Source organism: Eptatretus burgeri, chromosome 4 (genome assembly GCF_056783735.1).
Source record: "Eptatretus burgeri isolate ZD-2024b chromosome 4, Ebu_testis_v1, whole genome shotgun sequence".
Classification (NCBI taxonomy): Eukaryota; Metazoa; Chordata; class Myxini; order Myxiniformes; family Myxinidae; genus Eptatretus; species Eptatretus burgeri.
Window position 1 is genome coordinate 85,108,766 of NC_140964.1, and position 27,363 is coordinate 85,136,128.

The 27,363-nt window shown below is 44.7% G+C and overlaps 1 protein-coding gene and 1 long non-coding RNA gene across 4 annotated transcripts in view; one reads left to right on the forward strand and one right to left on the reverse strand.

Moving 5' to 3' along the window:
• Window positions 1-4,287: 4,287 nt before the first annotated feature.
• On the reverse strand, window positions 4,288-7,287 carry OTUD1 (OTU deubiquitinase 1). 3 transcript variants are annotated; one of them, XM_085879130.1, is made up of 2 exons: window positions 7,097-7,287; window positions 4,288-5,852 (listed from the first exon to the last, which is right to left on the reverse strand). In XM_085879130.1, the coding sequence occupies exon 2, from the start codon at window positions 5,840-5,842 to the stop codon at window positions 4,871-4,873; it is 972 nt and encodes a 323-aa protein (XP_085735256.1). In that variant the 5' UTR covers window positions 5,843-5,852; window positions 7,097-7,287; the 3' UTR covers window positions 4,288-4,870. The 3 variants fall into 3 exon arrangements, with proteins under 3 accessions (XP_085735256.1, XP_085735255.1, XP_085735254.1); XM_085879129.1 differs by lacking the exon at window positions 7,097-7,287 and adding an exon at window positions 6,581-6,872; XM_085879128.1 differs by lacking the exon at window positions 7,097-7,287 and adding an exon at window positions 6,333-6,862.
• A 3,500-nt stretch (window positions 7,288-10,787) lies between these two features.
• Window positions 10,788-27,363, forward strand: part of LOC147028582 (uncharacterized) — a 65,137-nt gene continuing 48,561 nt past the window's right edge. The window contains exon 1 of the long non-coding RNA XR_015057612.1: window positions 10,788-11,082. This is a non-coding gene — a long non-coding RNA (uncharacterized LOC147028582). The remainder of the gene's footprint in view (window positions 11,083-27,363) is intronic.

Below are 27,363 nucleotides of genomic sequence, written 5' to 3' on the forward strand. Positions count from 1 at the left end.
ATTCCAAATGCAGTATCTGGAATGAAGTGATGTCAAGAACTCAGCTCCCTCAATTCCATTGAGATTGTGTGATGTCAGATTTCAACAGAGCAAAAGTGGTTTCATGTGCTCCTGATTTGGTACCCTAAACTCTTTCATGAACTTGGAATTGTCTTTTAGCCTTGTCAAGATATGCTTGTCTGCATGTGTAGTGGTATTTCACCTCCTTGGCTTTCATGTCACTTCCTCCTATTTTAGGGAGCATCATCTCATCTTGCAGCGTCTTTGATTGTCCCTTTCACTCCTTTCAGTTTCACAAGGGTTTCTCGTTTGCCTTTGCCTAAGGATTTTGAAACATTTTCTCAGAATATGCATATAATTGGAAGCATTCCAGTAGAACTAGTAGTGGGTGGCTAATGTTAGATAGTAACTGGAACGGTGCTCCGTCGAGTGCATATACCTCTGCCAGGCTGAACAGTTTGTTTTGTAACCTACTGCTAGGCCGGATCTCCATTCAGACCTGAACCAAAATCTAATCAGCTTATTTTTGTCACCGACCCAACTCGTCCACCAAGTTTTGTCGTAATCTGTCCACAACTTTTTGAAATATCATGCTACATATCGTTTTTGGCTCCATCACTCGATAGAGAAGAATCACGTCTAAGTAAAAAAAAAAAATTTCTAATCCGAATCTTCACTAACATCGAATCAATTCGTCCTTGTTACAGACCCAACCTTTCCACCAAATTTTTTTTTGAGATATTGTGTTCAGACAAACAGGTGTGAAAACACAACACTCCTTGTGCTTGCCAATGGAGTAATCATAAACAACAGGAAGTTTCACAAAGTATTTGAATATCTTGGTTTGATTTCTAAATGTGTCAACAGCTATCACCTTGTCCAAAATAGTATCGTCAAATGCCTTTGGTTCGTCACCCAGTGCCTGTTGCTTACTATCTCGGTGTAGAATGCAGAAATGCTCTTTGTCTTTCTTGGTTCTCATGCTATCTCTCCAGGATAATTTACAATCCAGAAAGAGTAAGAAAAAGCATGCCATGCAATCACCACAACAACAATTACCGTCGCCACAAAACAGACGACAACAACACATTAATGTGCTAAAAGTAGAAACATTCCGAAAGATACGATAAGTGCAAATTGGAAACAGTGTGGGGATAAAAAAATGACCAACAGCCATCACCAAAAGATTGTATGCAGAGTATAAATAATTAATACATTTTAGATGCATTCAGATAAAATTTTTACTCAAATTAATCTGGTTAACCTCCTTCTCCTCCTCCATTTGCACCACATGCCTGCAGGTAGCATCATTGGCTGAGGGCACAGCTGTGCCGCTGATACAGTGCCCCTATTACCAGAACACTGGTACTCATTTCACTGATCTCAAAAGGATGAAAGGCTGAGTCAACCCCACCTGGTGTTAATTCGATAGCAGGCAGGGGCTCAAACTCAGGACTAAGATCCCAAGCCAGCCACCCTAACCACAAAGCCAACACCAGGTTTATCTAGTTAACCATTCTTGAGCATGAGCAATTTTGTGCAAAATACTTTTGAGGATGCCACACTTTAAAGCTAATTTGTGAAAAAGTATCCAAGTAGATATTTGTCAGGTGGCAAGATTCCGATTCCTGAGAAATCTTTCATTGAGAAACAACCCTCAAACCTTTTGGAAGGTAAAAGTGTGTCAGCTCTTGGACCATCACCTGTTGGCTGTCTCATGTAAGGAGCTCGTCGCAAGTCTGGCTGTGAGATGCCGCTCATGTGGGGACCTGGGACGTGCTACCTTCCAGGTACTTTCAATCTCGCTCAGTTCTGAGTGCATGGTTCTTGTGTATCTGTGGGCTCTTCAGGGGGTAAGGGGGTTTTACTTATTTCGTTGTTTGCTAATCCTTTTATTTCTTGCGAAATTGAAGATTCACAAGTATATTGGTTGGTCTGGTGTGCCATTCAGTTTGTCCGTTTGCCTGTCTGTCCATGACCTACAGGTCGCAATTCTACACCGATCTTCACGAAACGTAACCACCTGGAAACTGGAAGCCTGTTGTTTTTGAGGTCCAAAGGACAAGGTCACAGCGACTGATTTAGCAAGTACCAGTATTTCAAATTCTGTTGTCTTGTACCTAAGTAGTGTGTTGTGTCTGCCATCTTTCCCATGCAAACCATTCTGGTGTGATTGATAATCCGTGGGGTACTAAATTAGGATAATTGTAATCTGATGATGAGCACGTTTACACATGCTCGTTAATATGTGGTGCATCCACCGCCGCTCACCACTCAGAGTATTCCGAATCGGATTCGGCCTTTAACCGTCTTCGAAACAAATTATCTTTGAGCGATTCCTGCCCACCATATTTTGCGGTTTTGGATGGAAGTTAGCCACGTGACAATATTTCATGTCGTGAATTGATTGTATTTTTTTTTCTCGTTGATTTCTCAGTCAACCGTTTCACTGATCGCAAGTTTATTTATTTTTGAATTGATTGTTCATATTTAGCCTTCAGCTGTTCTCAAGGGAACAGGGGAGGGTGTTCTTGCTTGTGTGAGCGTGTGGATATATGTGTTGGTCTAACATGTTGTTGGGACTGAAGCACGAAACGATGTAGAAACAGAAATCGCTTCCAAATTTGAAATACCAAATTGTAATTGAAGTAGGAAGCCTGATGCTGCTGAAGCAGGGGTTTTGCACAGAATTCAAGGTAGTCTTCTCTTGCTTTCTGGGGTTATCAGCACAGGAGGCTGGCCAGGCAATCACCATGGCTCTTAAAGCACCTTGGGTCTTTAGCATTCAAAACCTTGAAAAAGGGAGGATAGCCAGCTTATCTCACTCTCTAAAGCATGGTGGTCCAAGATGCATTGCCTGCTGCTGGTATAAAAGTCCAATTTCAATGGATTCTACAACGGGCAACAAAGGTGAGTGCACTACCAAATTAGCAATCTCACTAATCCATAACACTCATTAGTACAAATGAAACCGTTTTGCTGTCAGCTAATGAAATGCTTTTATTTTTTTGGACCAATTTCTCAAAGGTGATGTAATTTGTCCCAATTAGAGTGGTTATCCTTTGACATATTTAGGTACAAGCACAAAAATGCTCCGCTCCCCAGTGAACTGTTGGTAATTGTCACTTTAAATGGATGACATTCGGGCTGGAAGGACAGTCTAAATATATGCACATTCCTCTGAGCTCTCCAGCCTGGGTTTAAATCCAGACCCAGCTATGAACTGCCATTCTGCTGCACATGCAGCACGATACAACGGCAAGCCATTTCTTGGCTGGGCCTCACACTGGGCATCCTCTCTGCTGGCATTAAAAATTCTGTGGTGTCTTTTGTGAAGATCAGGTGAGTTATCACTGGCACCTTGAACAAATTCCAGCCCGAATCACCTTCAGAGTAATGTCAGGTCTGGCCAGTCAGTTTGTAAAAGACGGGCCAAAAACATTCATGGCTGATCCCACAAGAAGGTGGGAATAATTGGACCATGAAAGAAGTTGTGGTAGTTTCAATGGGCGACATTCCCTTGCAGTAATATGAAGAAGAGCATTTTGAGGGAAAGCGTCCATTTACTGCTAATCCTGAAACTTATCACAATTTTTACCCTCGCCGAAGGAGAGGGTGTTGCATTTGGGTCTGTTTGTTTGTCCGCATAGAACTTTTGTGTTTTTCTCCACAACTGCTCGTAAGATTGAGGCAAAATTTTCACCATTGGTGCAACGACTCATGGAATGTTTCAATGATAATTATGACAGCATAGGTCACGTGGTGTGGCAGCCATGTTGGAAAAACAGAAAAACTTTGGACCTCTGTATCTCTGAAACCACATCAAGGAAAAAAATTTAAACTTGGCACATATCAAGTACTCCTCATGGGGAATGAGTGATTTTTTTTTTTTAATGTCAAGTATGAAAATTTGAGGGTCACTTCGGGATAAATTTGTCCACATAAAAAAAAAAAAAAATTAATCGTCATCGGTCACATAATTCGGCAGCCATATTGTTTAAAAAAATTAATAAGTGATAAAATTTTAAAACCTTCAAAAACCTTCTCTGAAGCGGCTGAACAAATCGAGGCAAAACTTTACACATATAACCGCCTGTCCATGAGGGACAAAAGGTCCACATGGTTATTGGAGCCATATTGGATTTACCCTCAAACCTATCAAAAAGAAAAAAAAAACTTACACCCCTCAAAAGTAGTCCTGGTGAGGGTCTGCAATTTAATTGTTCTTTTTGTTTTGTTTTTTTTTTTAAGATGAGGATTTTCTTCGAGTGGAAAGGCCAGGCCATAAAAAGTAAAATTGCATTTAATTTACAGTTCATTCAAAAAGCACACAAAACACTTTACAAACAGACGGGTGAACTGACTACGAGCAAGTGCATTCAAACGATATTTTCATTTGCGTGCAAGATATTCTGAATACAGGTCAAGGTTGAATTTCCCAGCAAGTTGCTATTCAAAAACTTGTTAATTATAAAGGTATGTGCAGCCGAACACACTTCCCTCAACCAGTCAAGATTTTTATATATATATATATATATATATATATATATATATATATATATAATTTTTTTTTCAATGAGCGGCAAGCCTTCAAATATGGTATTCCTGGTTGAAGAAAAAAAAAAATAAAAGAAAGATAAACGAAGTTAAAATTACCAATTTGTGAAAAAAAAATGAAAACATGCTGAAAGAAAATGATGAGCAAAAACTTACAGCAATTAAAGTTAAAAAAAAAAAAATCAAATAAATATAAACAATTTTCTATCCTCCACTCCTGGTATTATATATGGTGCCGACGTGAACTGAAAGCAAAATGAAACGTTCGACAAGAAGTTAACGTTTAATAGACGACAGTCTGGATTCGAAGCATTCAGCGTTCACCACAGCCTTTCTCCAAATGGAGCCGTGAAAGAGACTCCGCCATGGACCTTGCGAGGGCCTCATCACACTGCTGCTGCACCTGGCATTGTGCGGACCATTCCTCGTACTCCGGGTTGGGCACGAGCGTTGGGAGGAGTGTGTCATAATGTCCGTTGCTCATCCAGCTCAGATAGATTGTTGGCGCGTCGTTCCTCCGGCTGCCCATGAAATGCAACATGCTCGAGACTACGGTACAACTCTCGCTTCCGCCCGTAGTTAGGTCGATGTTCACATCGAGCAAGCTGCTCATGGCAAGGAGCTCAGGGTACCCGGCCCACGATCCATTCTGCGCCGCATTGACGATAAACTCGCCGACGTCGCCCTCAATAAGAGTGACAAAGTCCTCCAAATGGTCGGCAATATAATGTACCGTTTGCTCTCTTAGAAGCACATGGTTGGCCTGGTGTCCGTACGCCGCTTTGGACACGGCACGGTACAAGCAATTTCCATCTGGAATGATGTGACACCTGTAAAGGTTTTTATGCTGCAGGTACTCGTCTTGCCGGACCATCTCGGTCAGGTATTTACGCTGCTTTCTCACCTCCAATGACTTTTCTTTCGCTTGGGTTAGGGCAGCACTAAGAGCAGCAACGGTCAACCGCTCAGAGGAACTGCTCACACACACCGGAGTCCAGCGGGACGCACTCTCCTGCTGCTGGTCGACGTCGCAGCGATGACCATCCTCCGCGTTCTGTCTCACCTTGTACAAGCTGCTATTGCCGCAAGGATAGACCACACCCTCTGTCTGCTGCGATCCCACTTTTACCTTGTCAGCCAAGCAATGGTGGGCGGGGTCCACGAATGCAACCAGCTTCGTAGCCGTCCGCTCTTGTGCCCGATGAACCAGATTTGCATCGATCCCACGAAGCACCAGCTCCGCTTGAGTCCCCGGTGCAGGCACGGGCGCACGTTCTCTCTGCATCGCCCTCAACCTGAAATAAATAAAAACCCACTAAATAATTTTTGAAATGAACAATTCAAGCTCCTTTACAAAAAAACAGACGAATGCCCGTGCACTCTGAAATTCAAATGTAAAAGACAATTATTCCTTTGTTGATATCCCATGGCAGTGCGACCACCAGCACCAAGTGTCTCAGTGGTCGTAGTGTATTATTAATGTGGGTTCACATGTGTTCCCATGCCTACTGAACAAGACAAACAGCATCCCAAGAATTTCTCCATAAACCCAGAATATCCTGAGATTTATGAACCTTCAAAAAAAGTGAACTCTCCAACTTTTCTCAACAATTAAGGAGATAAGAGTTTTGTTTTTCTGACCGTACAGTAATTCAGGACTATTCACCAAGTGATCAAGACAATGTCAGCTTAGCAAAACCGGAGCCAAAGGCAAAGCCTCCAGTTGATGTCCAAGCAATGGGGCTGGGGGAGGAGGGTCAGCACAGAGACCGTACCTCGTACTTGCACGGGTAGGCGGGAAACAGTGACCGTGCTGGAACACGGGCAAAGCACAGTCTTCGCCGGCTGACTCTGCCCGGCTCGCGGGTCGAGCGAGCGGGGACACCATGTCTGTACACAGTAGCGACTGCGCGTCCGTGTACTTGTGCGTGAGGACGGGCCCACCGGCGCTTGCAAACATGACCTGAGGATGGTTACTCGGAACCGGAATTATTAATTAACTTAGCACCGACTTGCAACTCACAGGCCAGGGCTCGTTCCGTTCGCCGTCTTGTTCGTTCGTCGTCTTCACGATGGCTCCGCCACTTCATATATACTGTCAGAGCCCGCAGCGACAGGTGCCGCCTTGACGTCACGGCGTCGATGCCTTTGCAACTGACCTCATCGCGCGCGCCAAAGCCGTTCGTCACGCGCTCGTTATGGCGCTGACGTCACGAGGGCGACAAATCGAGAATGTGCATGCCGGGCGGGTGGGCACTCGGGAGGCGTCTTCGAAAGACTTGTTTACCAATTCACACACACACACACACACACACACACACACACACACACACACACACACACACACACACACACACACACACACACACACACACACACACACACACACACACACACACACACACACACACACACACACACACACACACACACACACACACACACACACACACACACAGTCCACTGCACAATCATCCATCCAAACAGTCATGCAGATTACCATGTACCCCTCTATCCCCAATGCTTGGAGGTACTGTACCGACACCTATGGCCGTTCCATTTGAAACCAATCCACTGTTCGTGGACCACATTCGGTGGCCAATGGTTCAGGAGTCCGCTCGGGGTCGAGGTCGTCGTCGTGGTTCAAATCCCGTCCGAGTAATAGCGAAGCCTTTAAAAATGTGACGTCATCCCTCCATGCCGCTCAGCCTTTAAAAGGACAGAACACAGACAAGTAACGCTGCGAAAGCAATGGCAAACCACCCAGTGTAACCCTTGCCAATTAAGAAACAGTTTCGGCAGAACTTAGAAACCAACAACACCGTTTACGGCCTCAATAAAGACGTGTACATTTATTTATTTTTTGTAATATGGAATAGGCAAAGCCCAGAAGCGAACGTAGAATTCTTCTTAAATATATCAAATTAAACAGTCTTTTTGCAATGAAAAAATAAATATTACCTCAACATTACCTTCACAACAACTACACCGCCTAGAACAGGATCTCATCTGAAAAAATAAATATTACCTTCACAACAACAACAGATGAGAACAGGATCTCATCTGAAAAAATAAATATTACCTTCACAACAACAACTACACCGCCTAGAACAGGATCTCATCTGAAAAAATAAATATTACCTTCACAACAACAACTACACCGCCTAGAACAGGATCTCATCTGAAAAAATAAATATTATCTCAACATTACCTTCACAACAACTACACCGCCTAGAACAGGATCTCATCTAAAAAAATAAATACTAGAAGCAAACGGAGAATTCTTCTTACATTCGCTTCTGACATTACCTATAACTTGTTCACAACTGTATACGCAATTTTCAGTTACTTCAGCCTGGATTCGGGATCAGCGATCAAATAATGTAAATCACGATTAAAAATTATTTTTTGATGATGCAGGAGATATCTTTATTAAAATCAGTGGAGGAAATATACACCATGTCTGATATTTGGATCTTTCATGTCTCCGACGATGCCTTTATCTCCCGGCGTGCATCATTCCCCATGACAAAAACAGGAAGCAAAAAAAAAAAACCGGAAGCAAAAAAAACCCGGAAGCAGAAGGGTCATAGCCAACGACACGGATTCCAAACTGCCAGGATATTGTGTTGTTGTTTCCTATTCTCTCATGTGCATACGTTCAGTATGAAGCTCACTACTTTCGCTATTAAATGTCGATGTTGAGATTAATGATCAGTTTTATACGGTCGTGGATCCGGAGTTCGAGGCTTGCCACGAGGGGCAGCACTCAAGTCCCTGCCGGACGCACCAGCAGGTTGCGAGGCAACCATGAACGCCGATTGGCACGGCCAATCCGAGCAGGCATTACACGAACTACTTTGTGTGATACCTTACCTGTGGACGGCCGGATAATTGGGATCATTTGCCCTCAGCACACACTCGGATTACCGCCGAGCATTACAGCGAGAGTGTGCGATGGCTGACAAAGCAAATTATTGGGGTAGAACGTCCCGTCTAACCTAACTTGTGCACGGCATCGGACCAATCAACTAAAAGACAACCAAGACAGATTGGAAATAACAACAAACAATTATTTATTACAAACACACACACACAAGCAATCATTTAAAAACAAGTATTTATAAGCAAAAGCAAAAAGGCGCACAAGAGCAGATTTAACCAGGACGCGTATTCTTCTTCAATCTTACTTAAACAAAAGATTTGGCCATCATTCACTCAGGCGTGAAGAATAAAACAAAGACTCTAAAATAAAATAAAAATAATGTATGGAGAAAACGAAAGCAGTCTTTCCTTCTCTCCATCACCTCACACAAATATACAGGAGAATGTGAAGGAAAATGGATGGAGAAGATGCGCAGTGACGATGTGATATTGTTGTGGTGCTGGGTCTCGGTGGCGAGCACAACTGCTCGGGGGAGCAGTCGAGTCGGCTCCACCGAACAACCGGAATTTAGGTTGTACCTTTCAGATAAATCCGAAAGGTCACAGGTCCCTTATCGGACCGAAGATCGCTAATAGGTCTACCACGTAGGGTAGGGTCAATTGCCAATTTCAATATACCTAATTACCCACGTCGTAAAACTACCTGGGGAATTCACCCTCGGCAGGATCTGCGCGATCCGGGCCGTTACCGAGCCGGATCCGAGTCGTACCCCGAGCGGAGAGTACCAGAACCCTGCTGGCCAATTGCATGCTTACGGCAACAATGAGGCCTCCTCATTCCCGTTCGCAGCGTGGCAAACCAATGATAGAAAGGACAAGGACGAGCTGGGACATTCAACAAGAGGGGATTTATTTACAATGGGGGGAAGGGAAGCACACAAAGAGCAGAGTTATCCAAATAAGAAATGTAATGTACAATCAGCAAAAGAAAGCACTTACACAATTCTACTTGAAGACGGGCCCACACACAGACACACACCCCCCAAAAGAATTGATGGCCACGGCCTTTATTGATACCCCCAGCTCGAAGGGAAGGTGAGCTGGAGGTAAGGAAGCTTGGACCTTCCCGCCTCGTGCGGCCCTTGACGATCCGGCTCGGCGGGTTTCGAACCCGCAACTCGATGCCGCTGCAAGAACCGGGTACGGAGGGCAGCATCGGGCTCCAGCACGCTTGTCCGGTACATGATGAGACAGCGGGTGCCAACAGGAGACAGGCAGGTGATCCTCCGTGGGACAGGCTCAAGGGAAAAAGACAGGACGTCCTCGCGCACACCCGCCTTCTCTTCTCTGTGGCCATGCCTCTTGCCTCCCGATTGGCCGGTTCGACTCAGGTGATCCGCTCGCTGTTCATGATTCGTCCGGGGGGGGGGGGGGGGGTGTGGTGAGCATCCTCCTTGCCCATCCCCCCTGAGAGGCATCCTCCTTCTTCGGGCGACGTTCCTCCGCATTGGCCGGAATGCGGCGTACATCGCTCGCGCTTTGCCCATTGGCTGAAGGCAACACGTCTTGCTCGACCCCGGAGCGGAGCCAATGCGTCCGTTGGCAATGGAACTCCGCCCACAGGTGCTCGGCACGTATGCGCATCAGAAAGGCCGATGGTGGAAGGACGTCAGGGAGGATGCCGTTGTTGGTGGTGGTGTAAAAACGAAATAACTGAGCTACGGGGACTTGAATGTTGAGTGCTCATGGCTGCCAGATTCGTAACAATATGACATGGACACGCAGCCACATCCCTGAGGTGCTCGGACCCAGTTGCGAGTCCTCTCCGGCATCCCAGATATGCGAGCGAAATGTGCGACTCGGCCTCCTCTGCCTCAGATTCTTCCTCCTCAGACTCCAGTCGATGAGGTGCCGCCCTTCAGCCTCCTCGTCCTTCGTGCCTGACAGGATCGAGAGGGCAGGACGACGCTCGTGGATGGAGTGTTCTTTTCACACAGAAGCTCGACACCTCGTGAACCTTTCCTTTCTTTGCCCTCACACGTTTTCCTTCCTTCCCTCACGAGCCTTCTCAGTACGTGAAGTTTTTTTTTTTTGCTCACGTGAGCTTGTCACGTTCGTTTCTCCCTTCTCTTCTGCCTTTTAATTCTTCCCTTTCTGAGCTGCCTGCTCAGGTGCGCGCTTCGTTGCTGCTCGCTTGAGCTCATACCGTGTGCTTCTTCTGCCTTTTATTCCTGCTTCTTCTTCTTCACATCAGCTTTCTTACGCTCCTCCCACATGCCTTCTCTCCCCTCCTATTGGTCAGCAGCCGCATGATGGGGGCGGGTCCACAATGTCACAAGTGGAAAATACCAAGCTGTTCTGAGGGAACTTTCAGCGCCGCCCCTGCCGCACCCTTTACGCGCCCAACGCCGTCACGAGAGACGCTGAACCCTCTCCTTTGCACGCAATACACCACTCGCACAGTTTTACACTGCACCACGCCCCGAGAAGCGCCTCACCTCGTAGGCCACAACGAGCACCAAGCGTCACGAACTTGCATGCGAGAGCACCCGGTGGCTTACCAAGCAATGCGCGGATGGAGGCAAGACAGAAAGGAACCCCGCACGACTGAGGGACGAGCGAACGGCCACGGGATTGAAGGTGAGACCGATGGGATGAAGGAGGGACTGTTGAAAGGATGTTTGATGGAGGGAGATTACAGGTGGACCGTAGAAACGGGCCGTTGGGTTCATGGAGGGATGATTGAAAGTAACAGAGGGATTGAACAGAACGATGGAGTGAAGGAGGAAAGATTGAAAGTAAGGGGAGGGGGGACGACAGTACACGGGACAAATACAGTCGAGCCAACACATACCCCCAAACAGCCCTTTGACAAGGGACCAAGGACTAACGAGACAAGGGACCAAGGACTAACGAGACAAGGGACCAAGGACGTGTCAATGGTCTCTGTCACTGTATCTAATGCTCAGCTAACCTGAACCCACTTCTAAGACTAATGCTCCTGCGCCCAGGGAGAGCCACTCTAATGCCCTCACAGGCATAATTATTTTTACACTACCCCCTCTAAAAAAAATCTATCCTAGTACTCCATTGCTTGGGGAGAGGTGGGGGGGGTTGTTCACCCTCACCATCTTAGGCTCAAAAACTCTCTACCTGACTGTAACGAGCCCCCCCACATCTGTGGGGGTGCTCGGCCATACGTCCATCACCCAACAATTTGTTTTTAGTTTTTCGCCACGGGGAACCAAGCTGTGCTCGCCACACCCACTGTTCATGCAGGGCGCGCTGTGCATATTGCACACGTTGTGCCCCAAACCCTGGTTCCTGTGGAAAAATCCCAATCCAAATTCCTCAAATCCCTTCACTTGTTCCCTTTCATTTCGCCGTCCGTGCTCCAGTGATTTATCTGTCACGGAGCGTTTACACGCTGGCCCCTCCACATTTGTCATTAAATCATGCAGTCGTCCATGCTTGGGCGGTTTGCCAGACACGGATCGTGCACACTCCCGACGAGCTGTGCTCTTGCACTCACTCATGCACTCCACACCACTCGTTCCTGGCACACACTCCGTCAAACTCGCTCTCTTCACACTCGGCACACAATCCATACCTCTCATCACTCCAAGAAACCCCAGGTCCTTTATCCCCCCAAGCTTGACACACACTCACTCACACCATGCACCCTTGTCAGCTCACACACTCTTACCTTGACCGGACTCACCTCCTCCTGGTTCGCCTCAAGGTCTCGTAACCTCTCCACCTGTACCTGCAATGCGTTATCTTGATCTTTAAGCCTTGTTTCAACACATTCCATCAATTCTGCCTGAATTTGCTTTACCCTCCCCACCGTCTTTACTTCCTCACTTCCTTCACTTCCCTCGTTCTTCCTTCACTTTATCTATCTCGTCTCTTATTTTTATGATCTCCCACTTGGCTCCCTTAAGCAAGCTCCTCTTCTCGAATTACTTTCATGTCTTCGAAACTTTTTCTTTTCCATTCCCTCGTCACTATATGTTCCTTTATCTGTCGTTCTTTTGTTTCTTTCGTTTGTCTCATCTCTATTTTCTAGGTCACCTTGTCGTGTCTCACCTTACATTCCTTCTTGATTGCTATCAGTTCCGCTTGGTTTCTTTCTGGGCTTTTTCAATTCTTTTATCACCTCCGTATTACCTCCTATTTATATTCTTAATTGTTCCTGCCCTTCCTTAAGTCTTTTTATCATTGTCTGTATTTTATTTATCTTATCTGTCATTTTGACCGGACCCGTCTTCATCTCTTCATGGACACAATCCACACGCCCCCTTACTCCATTCACCTCGTCCCGTACAGCTTGGAATTTCAATGCCACATCATCACCCATTGCCTTCATGTCATTCTTTAAGCTATCACCCATCTCCCCCATGTCACGCCTTCAGCCATCACCCATCACTTTGAGCCCTAACTCCATCTTTGCCATAATTTGTCTCATGTACAGCATCATCTGATTGTTGCTGGAATGCGATGGTGATGCCGATCCGCTATCCTGCGCCAGGTTTTCTGGGGATTGGGAGTTGGAGTCTTCGAGCTCTGTTGGTATTTCCATGGTGCCCCCTACTGCACCCTCTCCCTCAATGTCATTGTCATATACAATTCCCTGGACCACAGGTTCCTCCCCCAAATCATCATCCTCATCAAAACCTACCTGGATGATCTGCTCACCTTGGTCCGACATAGCTGCACAATTACTGTTCAACTAAAATTTTGGATAACCAGCTTTTTATAATTTGGGGGTGCACTAGTCGCACCCTTGGACCGAATCCCACTCCTGACACCAAATTGTCATGGATTTGGAGTTTGAGACTTGCCACGAGGGGAAGCACTCAAGTCCCTGCCGAACACATGGTCCTGAGGCCACCAGGCACAGATAACTCCACGCACCAGCAGGTTGCTGGGCAACTACAAACGCCGATTGGCACAGCTAATCCAGCAGGGGCTACACTACTTCACGTGATGCCTTACCTGTGGACAGCTGGCTAATTAGGGTCACTTGCCCTCAGCGCACACTTGGATTGCTGCCGAGCGTTACAGTGAGTGTGCACTGGCTGACAAAGCAAATTATTGGGGTAGAACGTCCAGTCGAACCTAACTTGTGCACTGCATCAGACCAATAAATGAAAAGCAACCGAGACAGATTGGAAATAGCAACAAACAATTATTTATTACAAACACAAGCAAGCAATCATTTAATAACAAGTATTTGTAAGCAAGAAAGCATAAAGGCATATAAGAGCCGATTTAACCGTAACATGTATTCTTCAGTCTAACATAAACAAAATATTTGGCCATCATTCACTCGGGGGTGAAGAATAACACAAGAAGGACTTGAAAATAGAATAATAATAACGTAGAGAAAAGGAAAGCAGTCTTTTCTTCCCTCCCTCAACTCACACAAATAAACAGGTGAAGGAAAATGGATGGGAAAGATGGGCGGTGACGATGGGGACACTCAGCCATGTCCCTGCCCAGACCAAGTAGGTGAGTGCAAAAAAAGGCTTTTGTTTTGCTGCAAGAAAGGACACAAAACTGTGCACTGCAAGTGCAAAACGGCTGCTCTCAAATGCACAGCTTTGTCTGTGTGAAGGAAAATGTTCTTAAAACAGACTGAGACACATATGGGCAGCAGCATACTATATATATTGTCAGTATTTAACTTGTTATTGAACTGTGTGCATTTTGTATCTGAATATTTCATGACCAACGTAGTACGTGGTTTGACTGGAACAATTTGGATGAACCCTCACATTTCATCAGGGAAGGCCATTTCAAATTATGATCAGTGCAAATTTTTGAAGCAGTAAACCCTTAAATATCAGGATTTAGCTCTCGTGATTGTGACAATTAGTGGGCAACCTCTCAGTTTATTTATTTAGTTACCGTGGGGCTTAATTTCAAACATTCGCGGTTTTTGAGCTGAGTTGTGAATCATTGTTTGTAGTTATCTTGCACCATTGCAGGTGGTTATCTTGTGCCAGAAGCCTCTCATAGTTTCTCGCACATTGTTAATAATGGCGTCCAAGCATAAAGTGATGGACAAAAGTGAATGCAGTGCAAATGGCAGAAAAAGGTGATAACGCTGTGTGAAAATTTTTTTCTTCAACAAAAACATCTTCCTGGGAGACGGTGACTATTCGTAAAAGAAAGAAATCAACAGATTCCAAAGGTTATAAAGATTACATAAAATTCTGATCATTCAATCCGCTTCTCAACGTTTAATCCGCTTCTTAACGTTTAATTCACTTCTGAACATTTAATCTGCTTCTGAACGTTTGATCTGCTTCTGAATGTTTAATCCACTTCTGAATGTTCAATCGTTTATTCCGCTGCCAAATGTTAAATCTGCTTCTGATAATCTGCTTCTGAATGTTTAATCATTAAATTGGCTTCTGAATGTTTATTCATTTAATCCGCTTCTGAATGTTTCATCCACTTCTGAATGTTTAATCATTCAATCTGCTTCTGGACATTTTATCCGCTTCTGAATGTTTAATCGTTTAATCCGCTTCTGAATGCTTAATCATTTGATCCGCTGCTTAATGTTTAATCTGCTTCTGAATGTTTAATCATTTAATTGGCTTCTGAACGTTTAATACGCTTTTGAATGTTTAATGGCTTCATCCGCTTCTGAACGTTTAATCTGCCTCTGAATGTTTAATCTGCTTCTGAATGTTTATTAAACTTCTGAACGTTTAATCCGCTTCTGAAGGTTTAATCGTTCAATTCGATTCTGAATGTATAATCCACTTCTGAATGTTTAATCTGCTTCTGAATGTTTAATCGTTCAATCCGCCTCTGAATGTTTAATCTGCTTCTGAACGCTTAATCCGCTTCTGAATGTTTATTCGTTTAATCCGCTTCTCAATGCTTCATCGTTTAATCCACATCTGATAATCTGCTTCTGAATGTTTAATCATCGAAATGGCTTCTGAACGTTTAATCCACTTCTGAATGTTTATTCGTTTAATCCGCCTCTGAATGTTTAATCCGCTTCTCAATGCTTCATCGTTTAATCCATTTCTGATAATCTTCTTCTGAATGTTTAATCATCGAAATGGCTTCTGAACGTTTAATCCACTTCTGAACGTTTAATCCGCCTCTGAATGTTTAATCCACTTCTCAATGCTTCATCGTTTAATCCACTTCTGATAATCTTCTTCTGAATGTGTAATCATCGAAATGGCTTCTGAACTTTAATCCACTTCTGAACGTTTATTCTGCCTCTGAATGTTTAATCCGCTTCTGAATGTTTAATCGTTTAATCTGCTTGTGATAATCTGCTTCAAAATGTTTAATCATTTAATTGGCTTCTGAACGTTTAATCCGCAATTGAATGTTTAATCGTTTAATCTGCTTCTGAATGCTTAATCTGCTTCTGAATGTTTAATCATTTAATTGACTTCTGAACGTTTAATCCGCAATTGAATGTTTAATCGTTTAATCTGCTTCTGAATGTTTAATCATTTAATTGGCTTCTGAACGTTTAATCCGCTTTCGAATATTGAATCGTTCAATCCGCTTCTAAATGTTTAATCTGCTTCTGATTGTTTAATCCGCTTCTGAACGTTTAATCCGCTTCTGAACGTTTACTCTGCCTCTGAATGTTTAATCCGCTTCTGAATGTTTAATTCGCTTCTGAATGTTTAATTCGCTCCTGAATGTTTAATCATTTAATCCGCTTCTGAATGTTTAATCCGCTTCTGAATGTTTAATCATTCAATCCGCTTCTGAATGTTTAATCGTTAAATCTGTTTCTGAACGTTTAATCCGCTTCTGAATGCTTAATCGTTTAATCCGCTGTTGAGTGTTTAATCTGCTTCTGATCTGCTTCTGAATGTTTAATCATTTCATTAGCTGCTGAATGTTTAATCCGCAATTGAATGTTTAAACGTTTAATATGCTTCTGAATGTTTAATCTGATTTTGAATGTTTAATCCGCTTCCGAATGTTTAATTCGCTTCTGAATGTTTAATCCGCTCCTGGATGTTTAATCGTTCAATCCGCTTTTAAGTGATTAATCGTTCAATCTGCATCTGAACGTTTAATCCGCTTCTAAATGCTTAATCTTTTAATCTGCTTCTGATAATCTGCTTCTGAATGTTTAATCCGCTTCTGAACGTTTAATCTGCCTCTGAACGTTTAATCTGCCTCTGAACGTTTAATCCGCTTCTGAACGTTTAATCCGCTTCTGAACGTTGAATCCGCTTCCGAATGTTTAATTCGCTTCTGAATGTTTAATCCGCTCCTGGATGTTTATTCGTTCAATCCGCTTCTAAATGATTAATCGTTCAATCTGCTTCTGAACGTTTAATCCGCTTCTAAATGCTTAATCTTTTAATCCGCTGCTGAGTGTTTAATCTGCTTCTGAGAATCTGCTTCTGAATGTTTAATCATTAAATTTGCTTCTGAACGTTTAATCCGCAATTGAATGTTTAATCGTTTAATATGCTTCTGAATGTTTAATCTGATTTCGAATGTTTAATCATTTAATTGGCTTCTGACCTTTTAATCCGCTTTTGAATGGTACTCGTTTAATCCGCTACTGAATGTTTAATCTGCTTCTGAATATTTAATCCGTTTCCGAAAGTTTAATCCGCCTCTGAATGTTTCATCCGCTTCTGAATGTTTAATCATTCAATCTGCTTCTGAACATTTTATCCGCTTCTGAATGTTTAATCGTTTAATCCGCTTCTGAATGCTTAATCATTTAATCTGCTGCTTCATGTTTAATCTGCTTCTGATAATCTGCTTCTGAATGTTCAATAATTTAATTGTCTTCTGAACATTTAATCCGCTTTTGAATGTTTAAGGGTTTCATCTGCTTCTGAATATTTAATCCACTTCTGTACGTTTAATCCGCTTCTGAACGTTTAATCCGCTTCTGAACGTTTAATCCGCCTCTGAACGTTTAATCCGCCTCTGAACGTTTAATCCGCCTCTGAACGTTTAATCCGCTTCTGAACGTTTAATCCGCTTCTGAACGTTTAATCCGCTTCTGAACGTTTAATCGTTCAATGCGCTTCTGGACGTTTCATCCGTTTCTGAATGTTTAATCGTTCAATGTGCTGCTGAATGTTTAATCTGCTTCTGATAATCTGCTTCTGAATGTTTAATCATTTAATTGGCTTCTGAACGTTTAATCCACAATTGAATGTTTAATCTGCTTCTGAATGTTTAATCATTTCATTGGCTTCTGAACATTTAATCCGCTTTCGAATGTTTAAACGTTTAATCCGCCTCTGAACGTTTAAACCACTCTTGAATGTTTAATCCGCTTCTGAATGTTTAATCTGATTTTGAATGTTTAATCCGCTTCTGAATGTTTAATCCGTTTCTGAATGTTTAATCGTTCAATCTGTTACTGAACGTTTAATCCACTTCTGAATGCTTAATCGTTTAATCCACTGCTGAGTGTTTAATCTGCTTCTGATAATCTGTTTCTGAATGTTTAATCATTTAATTGGCTTCTGAACGTTTAATCTGCTTCTGAACATTTAATCTGCTTCTGAATGTTTAATCATTCAATCTGTTACTGAATGTTTAATCCGCTTCTGAATGCTTAATCGTTTAATCTGCTGCTGAGTGTTTAATCTGCTTCTGAATGTTTAATCATTTAATTGGCTTCTGAACATTTAATCCACTTCTGAACGTTTAATCTGCTTCTGAATGTTTAATCGATCAATCCGCTTCTGAACGTTAATCCGGTTCTGAACGCTTAATACGCTTCTGAACGTTTAATCCGCTCCTGAACCTTTAATCTGCCTCTGAACGTTTAATCCGCTTCTGAACGTTTAATCCGCTTCTGATAATCTGCTTCTGAATGTTTAATCATTTAATTGGCTTCTGACCATTTAATCCGCTTTTGAATGTTTATCCGCTTCTGAACGTTTTATCCACTCCTGAACCTTTAATCTGCCTCTGAATGTTTAATCCGCTTCTGAACGTTTAATCCGCTTCTGAATGTTTAATCCTTCAATCTGCTTCTGACCCTTTAACCCGCTTCTGAATGTTTAATTGTTTAATATTGTTGCGAATTCGCGCCCGCCGGCGTGCGAGCGGCCACGTAACTCGAATCGCGGCACGTCGCCCACCGGACGGACAATTCCGTCGTGACCCTCTCGGACTAACCCGTCCGGTCCAAATCCGAAATCCTGCCTATACTTTGTCCGTCCGCAGGATCGGCAAATCCACCGCATGCGTTTCCGGACCGGGACTTCACTCTCGTAAGCGAGCACGTGGGGGCTTCGTGCGTTTCACAGCACGGACCTCGCGCTCGCTGCTGGGTGAACCCGGCACGGTCCCCGAAACATCTACAGCCGCTACTCGGCTTTTGTCCCTCACATGTCGCCGTCGTCGTCTCCATTCAACACACGCACTCCCGCGTGTCACGACGCTCATACACCATTCCATGACATTCACACCGGGAGACGCGGCTGCATGTTCACACATGCCGACCGACATCTCACACACACGGTCTCCCTTGCACTCGGCCGTTCACTCATGCATGCCACCTCCGTCGCACACGTGGCTCCACTCACTCGCGGCCTTCCACTCACTCGTGCCATTTCCCTCACACAAACCACACCACTCACACACGCCAGGGGCACTCGCCCGCGGTGCCTCATCCACACACCGTGCCTCACTCACACACACGGGGGCACTCACCCACGGTGTTTCATTCACACACGGCGCGCTGGGAAGCACGCTCCTCGGCACACTTGCCACCACACCACCCACACACGGGGTCACACTCACACCTGGGGTCTCATCCACACTGGGGATTTGTGTCCCCACAAGGGTCTCCGGGGCCTCTATACCCCCCAAGCTCTCCGTGCACCTGTCCACAGCACTCCTCCCCTCGACCTCGCAAAGCACGACCGAACCCACCTGGTCGTGACTCGCCTCAAAGGGGAATACTCCCTCCCTTCGTTCCTGGAGGAGGCCATCCAGCTGCTCGCACTGGGTCTCCACCCAGTCCGCCAGCTCACCCCCATTATCCTCCACTCCCTCCGTGTGTGTGTGTGTGTGCGCGTCTCCACCCCGTCTTCATCGTGTAGTCTCTCCTCTATCGTTCCCATCTCCCGTGTCTCTGTACATTTATTCGTTTCTGTTGTCCCCTCGTGTCTATTGGTCTCTGCTTCTTTCTGGCGTCTTTCCTTTATCTTTATGTAGGTCAACCTTGCTTTCTCCTGAAGTCGCTCCCGTCCTTCCCTCTGTTTCACTCCTTGCTCTTTCACGATCTCCGCGTACCTCATCCTTGCTTTCCGTCTTAATTGTTCTTTTCTCTCCCTCGCAATTACTTTCACCTCGTCTCTTGTCTCCCGTGTCTCTATACATTTTCTCTCCTTGTTCCTTATTTCTGTCTCTTCCTGGTTCCTTTTTCCTTCCCATCTGAGTCGTTCTTTCTCTCTGAGCCCCATTAGCTGTTCGTTCTCCCTCCGGAGCTCCTCAATCTCCGTTGACTCCAATCTCGCTCTCCGTTTTAGTTGTTCAATTTCACACTCATATAGTTGTTTTCTCTCCCACTGTTCCTCCTGCTCTTTGTTTTCCAATCTCATTGTTTCTTTCAATTGGCTCATTTCCTTCCTGTGTTTCATTCGCTGTTCTCTCACTACTCTTCCTCGTTTCCTCTCCTGACCTTCCTTCTCCAGTTTCATGGTTTGCTTCATTTGGTTAATCTCCTTTTTGTGTTTCATTCGCTGCTGTCTCATGACTCTTCCTTGTTTCCTCTCCTGTCTTTCCTTATCCAGTTTCATGGTTTTCTTCATTTGGTTCATCTCCATTTTGTGTTTCATTCGCTGCTGTCTCATTACTCTTCCTTGTTTCCTCTCCTGTCTTTCCTTTTCCAGTTTCATGGTTTTCTTCATTTGGTTCGTCTCCATTTTGTGTTTCATTCGCTGTTCTTTGTCTATCTCCTCGTACTCCAGCCTCAGCTTTTCTTTCAATTGGTCAACCTCAGATTCATGTTCTTTTTGTTTTCTATTCCATTGTTCCTCTTGTTCTTCCCTCTCCAATCTCCTTGTGTCCTTCAATCTCCTGATTTCTCCTTCCTGCTTCATTCCTTGCTCCTTCAACTTCTCCTCGTATTCCAACCTATTTTTTTCCTTTTGTCGTTCAGTTTCAAATTCATACTCTTTCAGTTTTTTATTCCACTGTCTCTCTTGTTCCTCGTTCTGCAATCTCATAGTTTCCTTTAATTGACGGATTTCTTTCTCCTGTCTCATTCCTTGTTCTTCGTATTTCCTATTCCACTGTCTTCCTTGTTCCTCATTCTGCAATCTCGTTATTTCTTTCAGTTGGCTGACTTCCTTCTCCTGTCTGATTCGTTCTTCCATCATTACTCTTTTTTGCATCTCATTCTGCAATCTTGTGGTTTCCTTCAGTTGGCTGATTTCCTTCTCCTGTCTCATTCCTTGTTCTTTCAGTACTCTTTCTTGTTCCTCATTCTTTAATCTGACCTTCGCTTCCAGCTGTTCGATCTGTACAGTGTGATTCCTAAACGTTTCATTCTCTGTTGTCGTTCTTTCTTCTCTCACCATCCTCAACTCGTTTTGTAATTCCCTCTCTTTGTTTTGGTGTTTCTGTAACTCAGAAGCTTTCTTTTCCAATTCCTTTCTCATCTCCGCACACTCCGACTTTGCTTTGGCTTATAATTGTTCAATCTGCTCAGTGTGGTTCCTTAACGTTTCATTCTCTGCTGTCGTTCTTTCTTCTCTCACCATCCTCAACTCGTTTTGTAATTCCCTCTCTTTGTTTTGGTGTTTCTGTAAATCAGAAGCTTTTGTTTCTAATTCCTCCCTCAATTTGCATGCTTCTTCACTCATTTCATCTCTTCTTTCCACCACTTCCCTCCTCAATTCGTCCCTTTTTTTACTGTATTCATTTAGTTTTTTCTGCCATTCCTTTCCCATTCTTATCTCCCCTTCCAGGATTTCTCTTTTAAACTGGCTTGCCTTTACCTCTCGCTTCAGTAGTTCCAATTCCCCATCTTGTTTGCGTTTTTCCTTTTCGAGCTTTGTTTTCCTTTCTCCTTCCTCCCTCAATTCTCCCTGCAGTTCTTCGAACTGTTCTGACTTTTCCAGCAATTCCTCCGCCCTTTCCTCGACCTGTCTCTCTCCTCTTTTTATCTTCCATTCGAGGCTTTCTCTTTCCTGATTGCCTGTTCTTATCTCTTCCTTCAATTGTTCCAACTCCCCATCGTGTTCACATTTTTCTCTTCCAACTGTATTTCCCTCACTCTCCCCTCCAGTTCTTTGAACCGCCTTGCTTCCTCCAATAATTTTTCCATTAATTGTTTTACTTCCAAGTCGTGCTCCTTTTATTTCTTTTCAAGCTCGGTTTTCCATTCTTCCTCCCATTGTTTCCTTTCCTGGGAGATACTAATCTGCTGTTCCTCTATTCTTTTGTTCAGTTTGCTCTTCGCATATTCCAACTGACGGGTATAAAACACTACCAAATTCTTTTGCCCACATAGTTCGTCGACTCTATTGGCCAAGTCATGTTTTTGCCACCGAATTCGTTCCAGTAAATCGTCCAATCGCTGTGTCCCCCCGTACACGTAATTTTTCTGAAGCTCGTCTGCGTGCCGTTGTGACTCGTCCACTCCTCTTTGCACCTCCTCGATATATTCTTCATAATGCTTCACCTTTTCCAAGACATCCCCCAATTGTGCCTGAAGCCTGCCAATGCTCGCATAGTCATCTGCCACGCCTGCCATGGCACATGCCGTGACCACGTGCCTTGAACCGGTGACTGGGAGCTCACGCCTCGTGCTGTGCCTTTAATATTAGCCCGCTCCGTACTGCGCTGAGATACGATCGCGCTGCCATTGTGCGACTCCGTTTGCCGGCAAAGTTCGTGCTCAAGCCGCTCCCACTGACCGCAGTTAGTGGTGGGGTTATAATAATAAAAAGAACCGACCTGGGCCATGGATCCTACATGACGACACATACCTAATACCCCCGGCTCCCGCTCGCCTTGAGACGCCATCTTATTTCTCGTAAAGGGTTAATTTAAATCGCTCGTAATTTGGAGGGAATCGGGGGTCGCTCCTCTCACCCCTGGACCGATTCCCGTGAATTTAGCTGGAGACAGGAGAGCCCGTTTTCCCGTTCTCCAACACCAGTGCCGCGAGGAAGGGAATGAGTTTGTATCCCACTCCTGACACCAGTGTTGCGAATTCGCGCCCGCCGGCGTGCGAGCGGCCACGTAACTCGAATCGCGGCACGTCGCCCACCGGACGGACAATTCCGTCGTGACCCTCTCGGACTAACGCCGGGAACTAGTCACGGGTGGGCCTTTCGGCCTCACCACGATCGTGCCAATCGGCCCCCCGCGTGGGATAGGGTTGCTCGCCAAATTCGACCTACCTAAGTACCCACACGGAGGGTAGACCGGGCGATCGCTCGCCGCAGGTCGACTTCGGACACGGGCCACTTTAAGCGACCCGTTCCATACTATCGGGATAACCGAGCGGTGTTATCGTCAACCTCGACGGTTCCGATTAATTATTGGGCGTATTTAGCCCACGACCAACCCTTTACGTGAAGTAAGATGGAGATTCAATTAAAGAAAAGACGAAGCGAAACGGGAAAAACAGTTCAACATGAAGCACATTTATTCCGTGGCAAACGGAAAGCACACATATACAATTACAACAATTATGCACCAAAAGCAAATGTAACAAAAAGAACACAACAATTATGCACCAAAAGCAAATGTAACAAAAAGAACACAACAATTATGCACCAAAAGCAAATGTAACAAAAGAAACAATGCAGATCTACTACCGACTACGCGAGCACACGGCAACACTTACACAGTTTTACTTTACAGACGGCGCCGACAACACATATACTCCAAAGCAAAAGAAAAAGCGGCCACCCTCAACTACAAAGGGGCAGACGGGCCTGGGGCCGAGACCGCGTCGAGCCTACCCGTCTGGTGATGAGCCGCAAAATGGCGGCGGTGCCCCGACTCCGCGCTCCTCCGCGGGCCTCGCTGGCACTGCCTGGAATGGGGTGGGAACGGGGCCCCCCTTTTCGCACTATCTCAGTGCGGGGGGGAAACACGGGGGGTTGTTGATGCTCTGGGGAAAGAGGATAGCTGGCTTGCTTGGGTCCCGCGACGGGCGACTCCACTGCGCTCTCGACCGCGTTCCCGGCTTCTCCTCTCTGCAGCTCCCCGACAGACTCCGAACCCCGACAGACCGACTCCCCTCCAGACCCGTCTTGACTGCCGCCGCCACACCTCTCCAACTCGAGCCCGAAACAGAAACTCTCTCGCTGCCACTGCCACTGCCACTGCCACACCTCTCCAACTCGCCCGAGCCCGAAATAGAAACTCTCAACTGACTCAATTCGCCCCGCGCTCGGCGTTTTATAGTGCGACAGGAGGAACCATATGCAGATTTTCGGATCAGGATCGGCTCGGGGGCGGAGCCACGCTCGCCCATTGGACGGAGGAAAAGTGGGCGTGAATCATTCCTGATCCGCGAATCTGCATATATCGATTCAACTCCGACGCGCCTGGAGGCGGGGCCAAATCGCCCCGCGCTTAATGATTGGACGGATCGGAAGTGGGCGTGAATCATTCCTGATCCGACTTCCCCTCGGAAAGGCCGCTCTTTGTACCCGCGGCTCAGCGTGCGCCCTGTACGAGTCCAGGATCGGTGCCCACAAGCGGTGCGGGAATGGCTGCAGAAGGAGGAGAGGTGAAGGTGGTGGAGGGTTTATTGTGGTGGTCCCTGGCCACGGTGACGCTTGGAATGGCGGTGATGCGATGATTGCGAGAGCGAGTTGTGACGGTAAAGGTCGTGGCTGTTGGCATTGTTGTTGTTGTGAAGCTGTTGTGAAGCGGCGTTGCGGTTGGTGGTTGTTGTGTGATGGCGGTTGAGACGTGGTTGGTTCAAAATAAAGATAGAACAGAAAAACGGCTATCTTGAAGGGTCGCAGCCCGAATGAATCACATTTATTCCCTCTAAACAACGGGTTTGGGCTAACTACACATATACTTACAGAGATGTCTCACCTACGGGACCTGAATGGTGGTTTGCGAATTTCCTCAACCACAACAATATGCTTCTGAACGTTTCATCCGCTTCTGAATGTTTAATCATTCAATCTCCATCTGAACATTTAATCTGCTTCTGAATGTTTAATCATTCAATCTACTTCTAAATGTTTAATCCGCTTCTGAATGCTTAATCGTTTAATCTGCTTCTGATAAGCTGCTTCTGAATGTTTAATCGTTTCATTGGCTTCTGACCATTTAATCCGCTTTTGAATGTTTAATCCGCTTCTGAACCTTTAATCTGCCTCTGAACGTTTAATCCGCTTCTGAATGTTTAACCTGCTTCTGAATGTTTAATCCTTCAATCCGCTTCTGAATGTTTAATTGTTCAATCCGCTTCTGAACCTTCAATCTGCCTCTGAACCTTTAATTTGCTTCTGAACGTTTAATCCGCTTCTGAATGTTAAATCATTCAATCTGCTTCTGAACGTTTAATCCGCTTCTGAATGTTAAATCATTCAATCTGCTTCCGAACGTTTAATACCCTTCTGAATGTTTAATCATTCAATCTCCTTCTGAATGTTCAATCCGCTTCTGAACATTTAATCCGCTTCTGAACATTTAATTTGCTTCATGCTTCAATGCTGCAAGAGACTTCATCATAAAGCCTTTCTTTTTTACATGTTTTTTTCAATTGTTGTATATTTATTTTTGGCTGCCGCTCTCATTCCTTTTCATTTCCTCAAATTCCAGAAACCTAACCCCCTTTTTCCCATAGGCCCTTAGTTTTAGCATTCAGGGTTTTATTAATTCTTACTCATTTTCCAGGAACCTAAACCCTGCGATATTTAATGGTTTACTGTCTGTAAACTGAACTACTCTCAAGTAGAAATCTGTATTATTCTCAATTATAAATGTGTGGTTTTTGGTGTCATATCCATCAGGGTGTATTATTTTTCTTATTTTTGGTGACCATCTTGGAAAATAGCCACATGTGATTTTTTTTTACTTTTATTTTTTCCAGAGGCCTCAATATTTAAAATCATTTGATATTTTGTTCTGAACATGTGTGGTAAGTTTGATGCTTTTATGGAGAAAAACAAAATGGAAAGGGGGAACACAAATAGCAGAGTCGAAGTGAGAGAGATCAAAGGGAGGGGGAGAAGGACATGGGGGAATGGAGGAAAAAAAGCTACACACATGGGGGAAGCTACACACTTTTCCATGGGGGAAAAGAAGCTACACACAAGGTGAATGAAACGCGGAAAAAAGAGGAAGAGTAAGGGGAAAGTAAAGTGGGTTTGGAATAGAAAAGGAACAAACCAACTGACAACTAACAAATGAAAAGAGGGGGAGAAAATCACAACATGGTAACCTGGAAAAGGGCAATGCTTGGGAATGGGATCATTCTGGGTGTTGCAGGTCACAAATGCAGTGGTCCATGAGAGGAGATTGTCTTGGACACCATAAGCAGAGAGTTTGGAGAGCATGGCGGGATACCAGACTATGTAATGCTCGAGATATGTCCAGAGAGATGGCTCTGATCTCATGTCTGAGTTTGAGGGCATCCATTCATTGTTTCAACATCCATTCATTCAACAGAAGCAGCATGTCCAGGATAGAATGACTGAATCTGAAATCGAACTGATGATCTGAGATGAGGCCGTTGGAGAAAAGAAAGGATTTGATGTCAACTGCAATGATAGATTCCATGACCTCACTGATGATTGGAAGCAAGCTGATATCGGTTTGTGGTAGTTAATTTGTTTTCCTTTCCTCCTTGGGGAGATTTTGTTTCATTATCCCCCCTGATTATTTCCTTCCTTCTTCTAAAAGTGTCCACACACCTGTAGATTGCCATTTGTATGGCAATACGAAATCCAAAACACTCTGCTGTGTGTGCATCGTCGTTTTATTTTGTTGAAACTCATTAAGATTGACATCATGCAGGGCACTTCACTGGTGTAAAATTATATAACTCCCTCGTGTTTTGTCGTTTTTTTGCAGAAACGTTTAAAAACAAAAGAGAAAGGTTTTGCTGAAAAACTTTTTCAAATATAATTCAGGAGTTGTGCAATCTTTACAAGATGTATCCCCTTAAGGGTCCATTATAAACAAGTAGTGGGAGGTCGACGACTTCAAAAAGCGAGTTAAACGATACCATGATTTCTTAAACAAGACCAAAATGAAGACCTTAGATTTAGATCATCGGAAGACCTCATTCAACCTCCGAACACCAAACTCAGGATATTGCAACCAATGTGGGGGTGAGGTTTGCTGAAAGGTTGGGGTATGGTTTTCTCAAGCTGGGGTGTGGGGGTGGCGTCCCATGTTGTCTGTAAGGTAGCAAAAATCACCATAATGTAAAAATAAGTATGGGGGCAGAGGGTTTATTTGTAGACATTACACTCTGGATGATGGCCAAGGGGAAGACTGCACTCCCTCCCCATTTACCCAATCGATGTGCCCCAGGGAAGGGAGGAGGAATGACTGTATTTGTAGGTTCATAACTCTTTAAATATCTGCCTGACTCGATCCTTGCTATTCCATGCACTATTCCATGTGCTGAGGTCACTGCACGTGGGAATGAGGTGATTGTGTAGGAGGATGAGGGGGGAGGAAGGGGTTGCCAACAGGTGTGTGGGTGTGTGGGAATGGTGACAGCTGTAACACTTATAAGTAAGCCCTAATAACCGAGTTGTGAATCTATTTTTGTTTTTTCTGGCGTTTTGGAGAGTCACCAGGGGCACCATATACATGACTCATGTCACAAGTTACGTCATAAAGGAGTCATAGCTAATAATATGGTTGCAGCGGCATCATACAAAACCGGCATGATTGAATAAAGGATTGACTCGGAATCCGAATGTCTCGGAT

Excerpts from the sequence above, each read along its gene's own strand:
- OTUD1 (XM_085879128.1), bottom strand. The coding sequence starts at position 6,517 with ATGTTTGCAAGCGCCGGTGGGCCCGTCCTCACGCACAAGTACACGGAC. Across the intron at positions 5,853-6,332 it reads CCTACCCGTGCAAGTACGAG|GTTGAGGGCGATGCAGAGAG; the intron begins GTACGGTCTCTG and ends TATTTATTTCAG.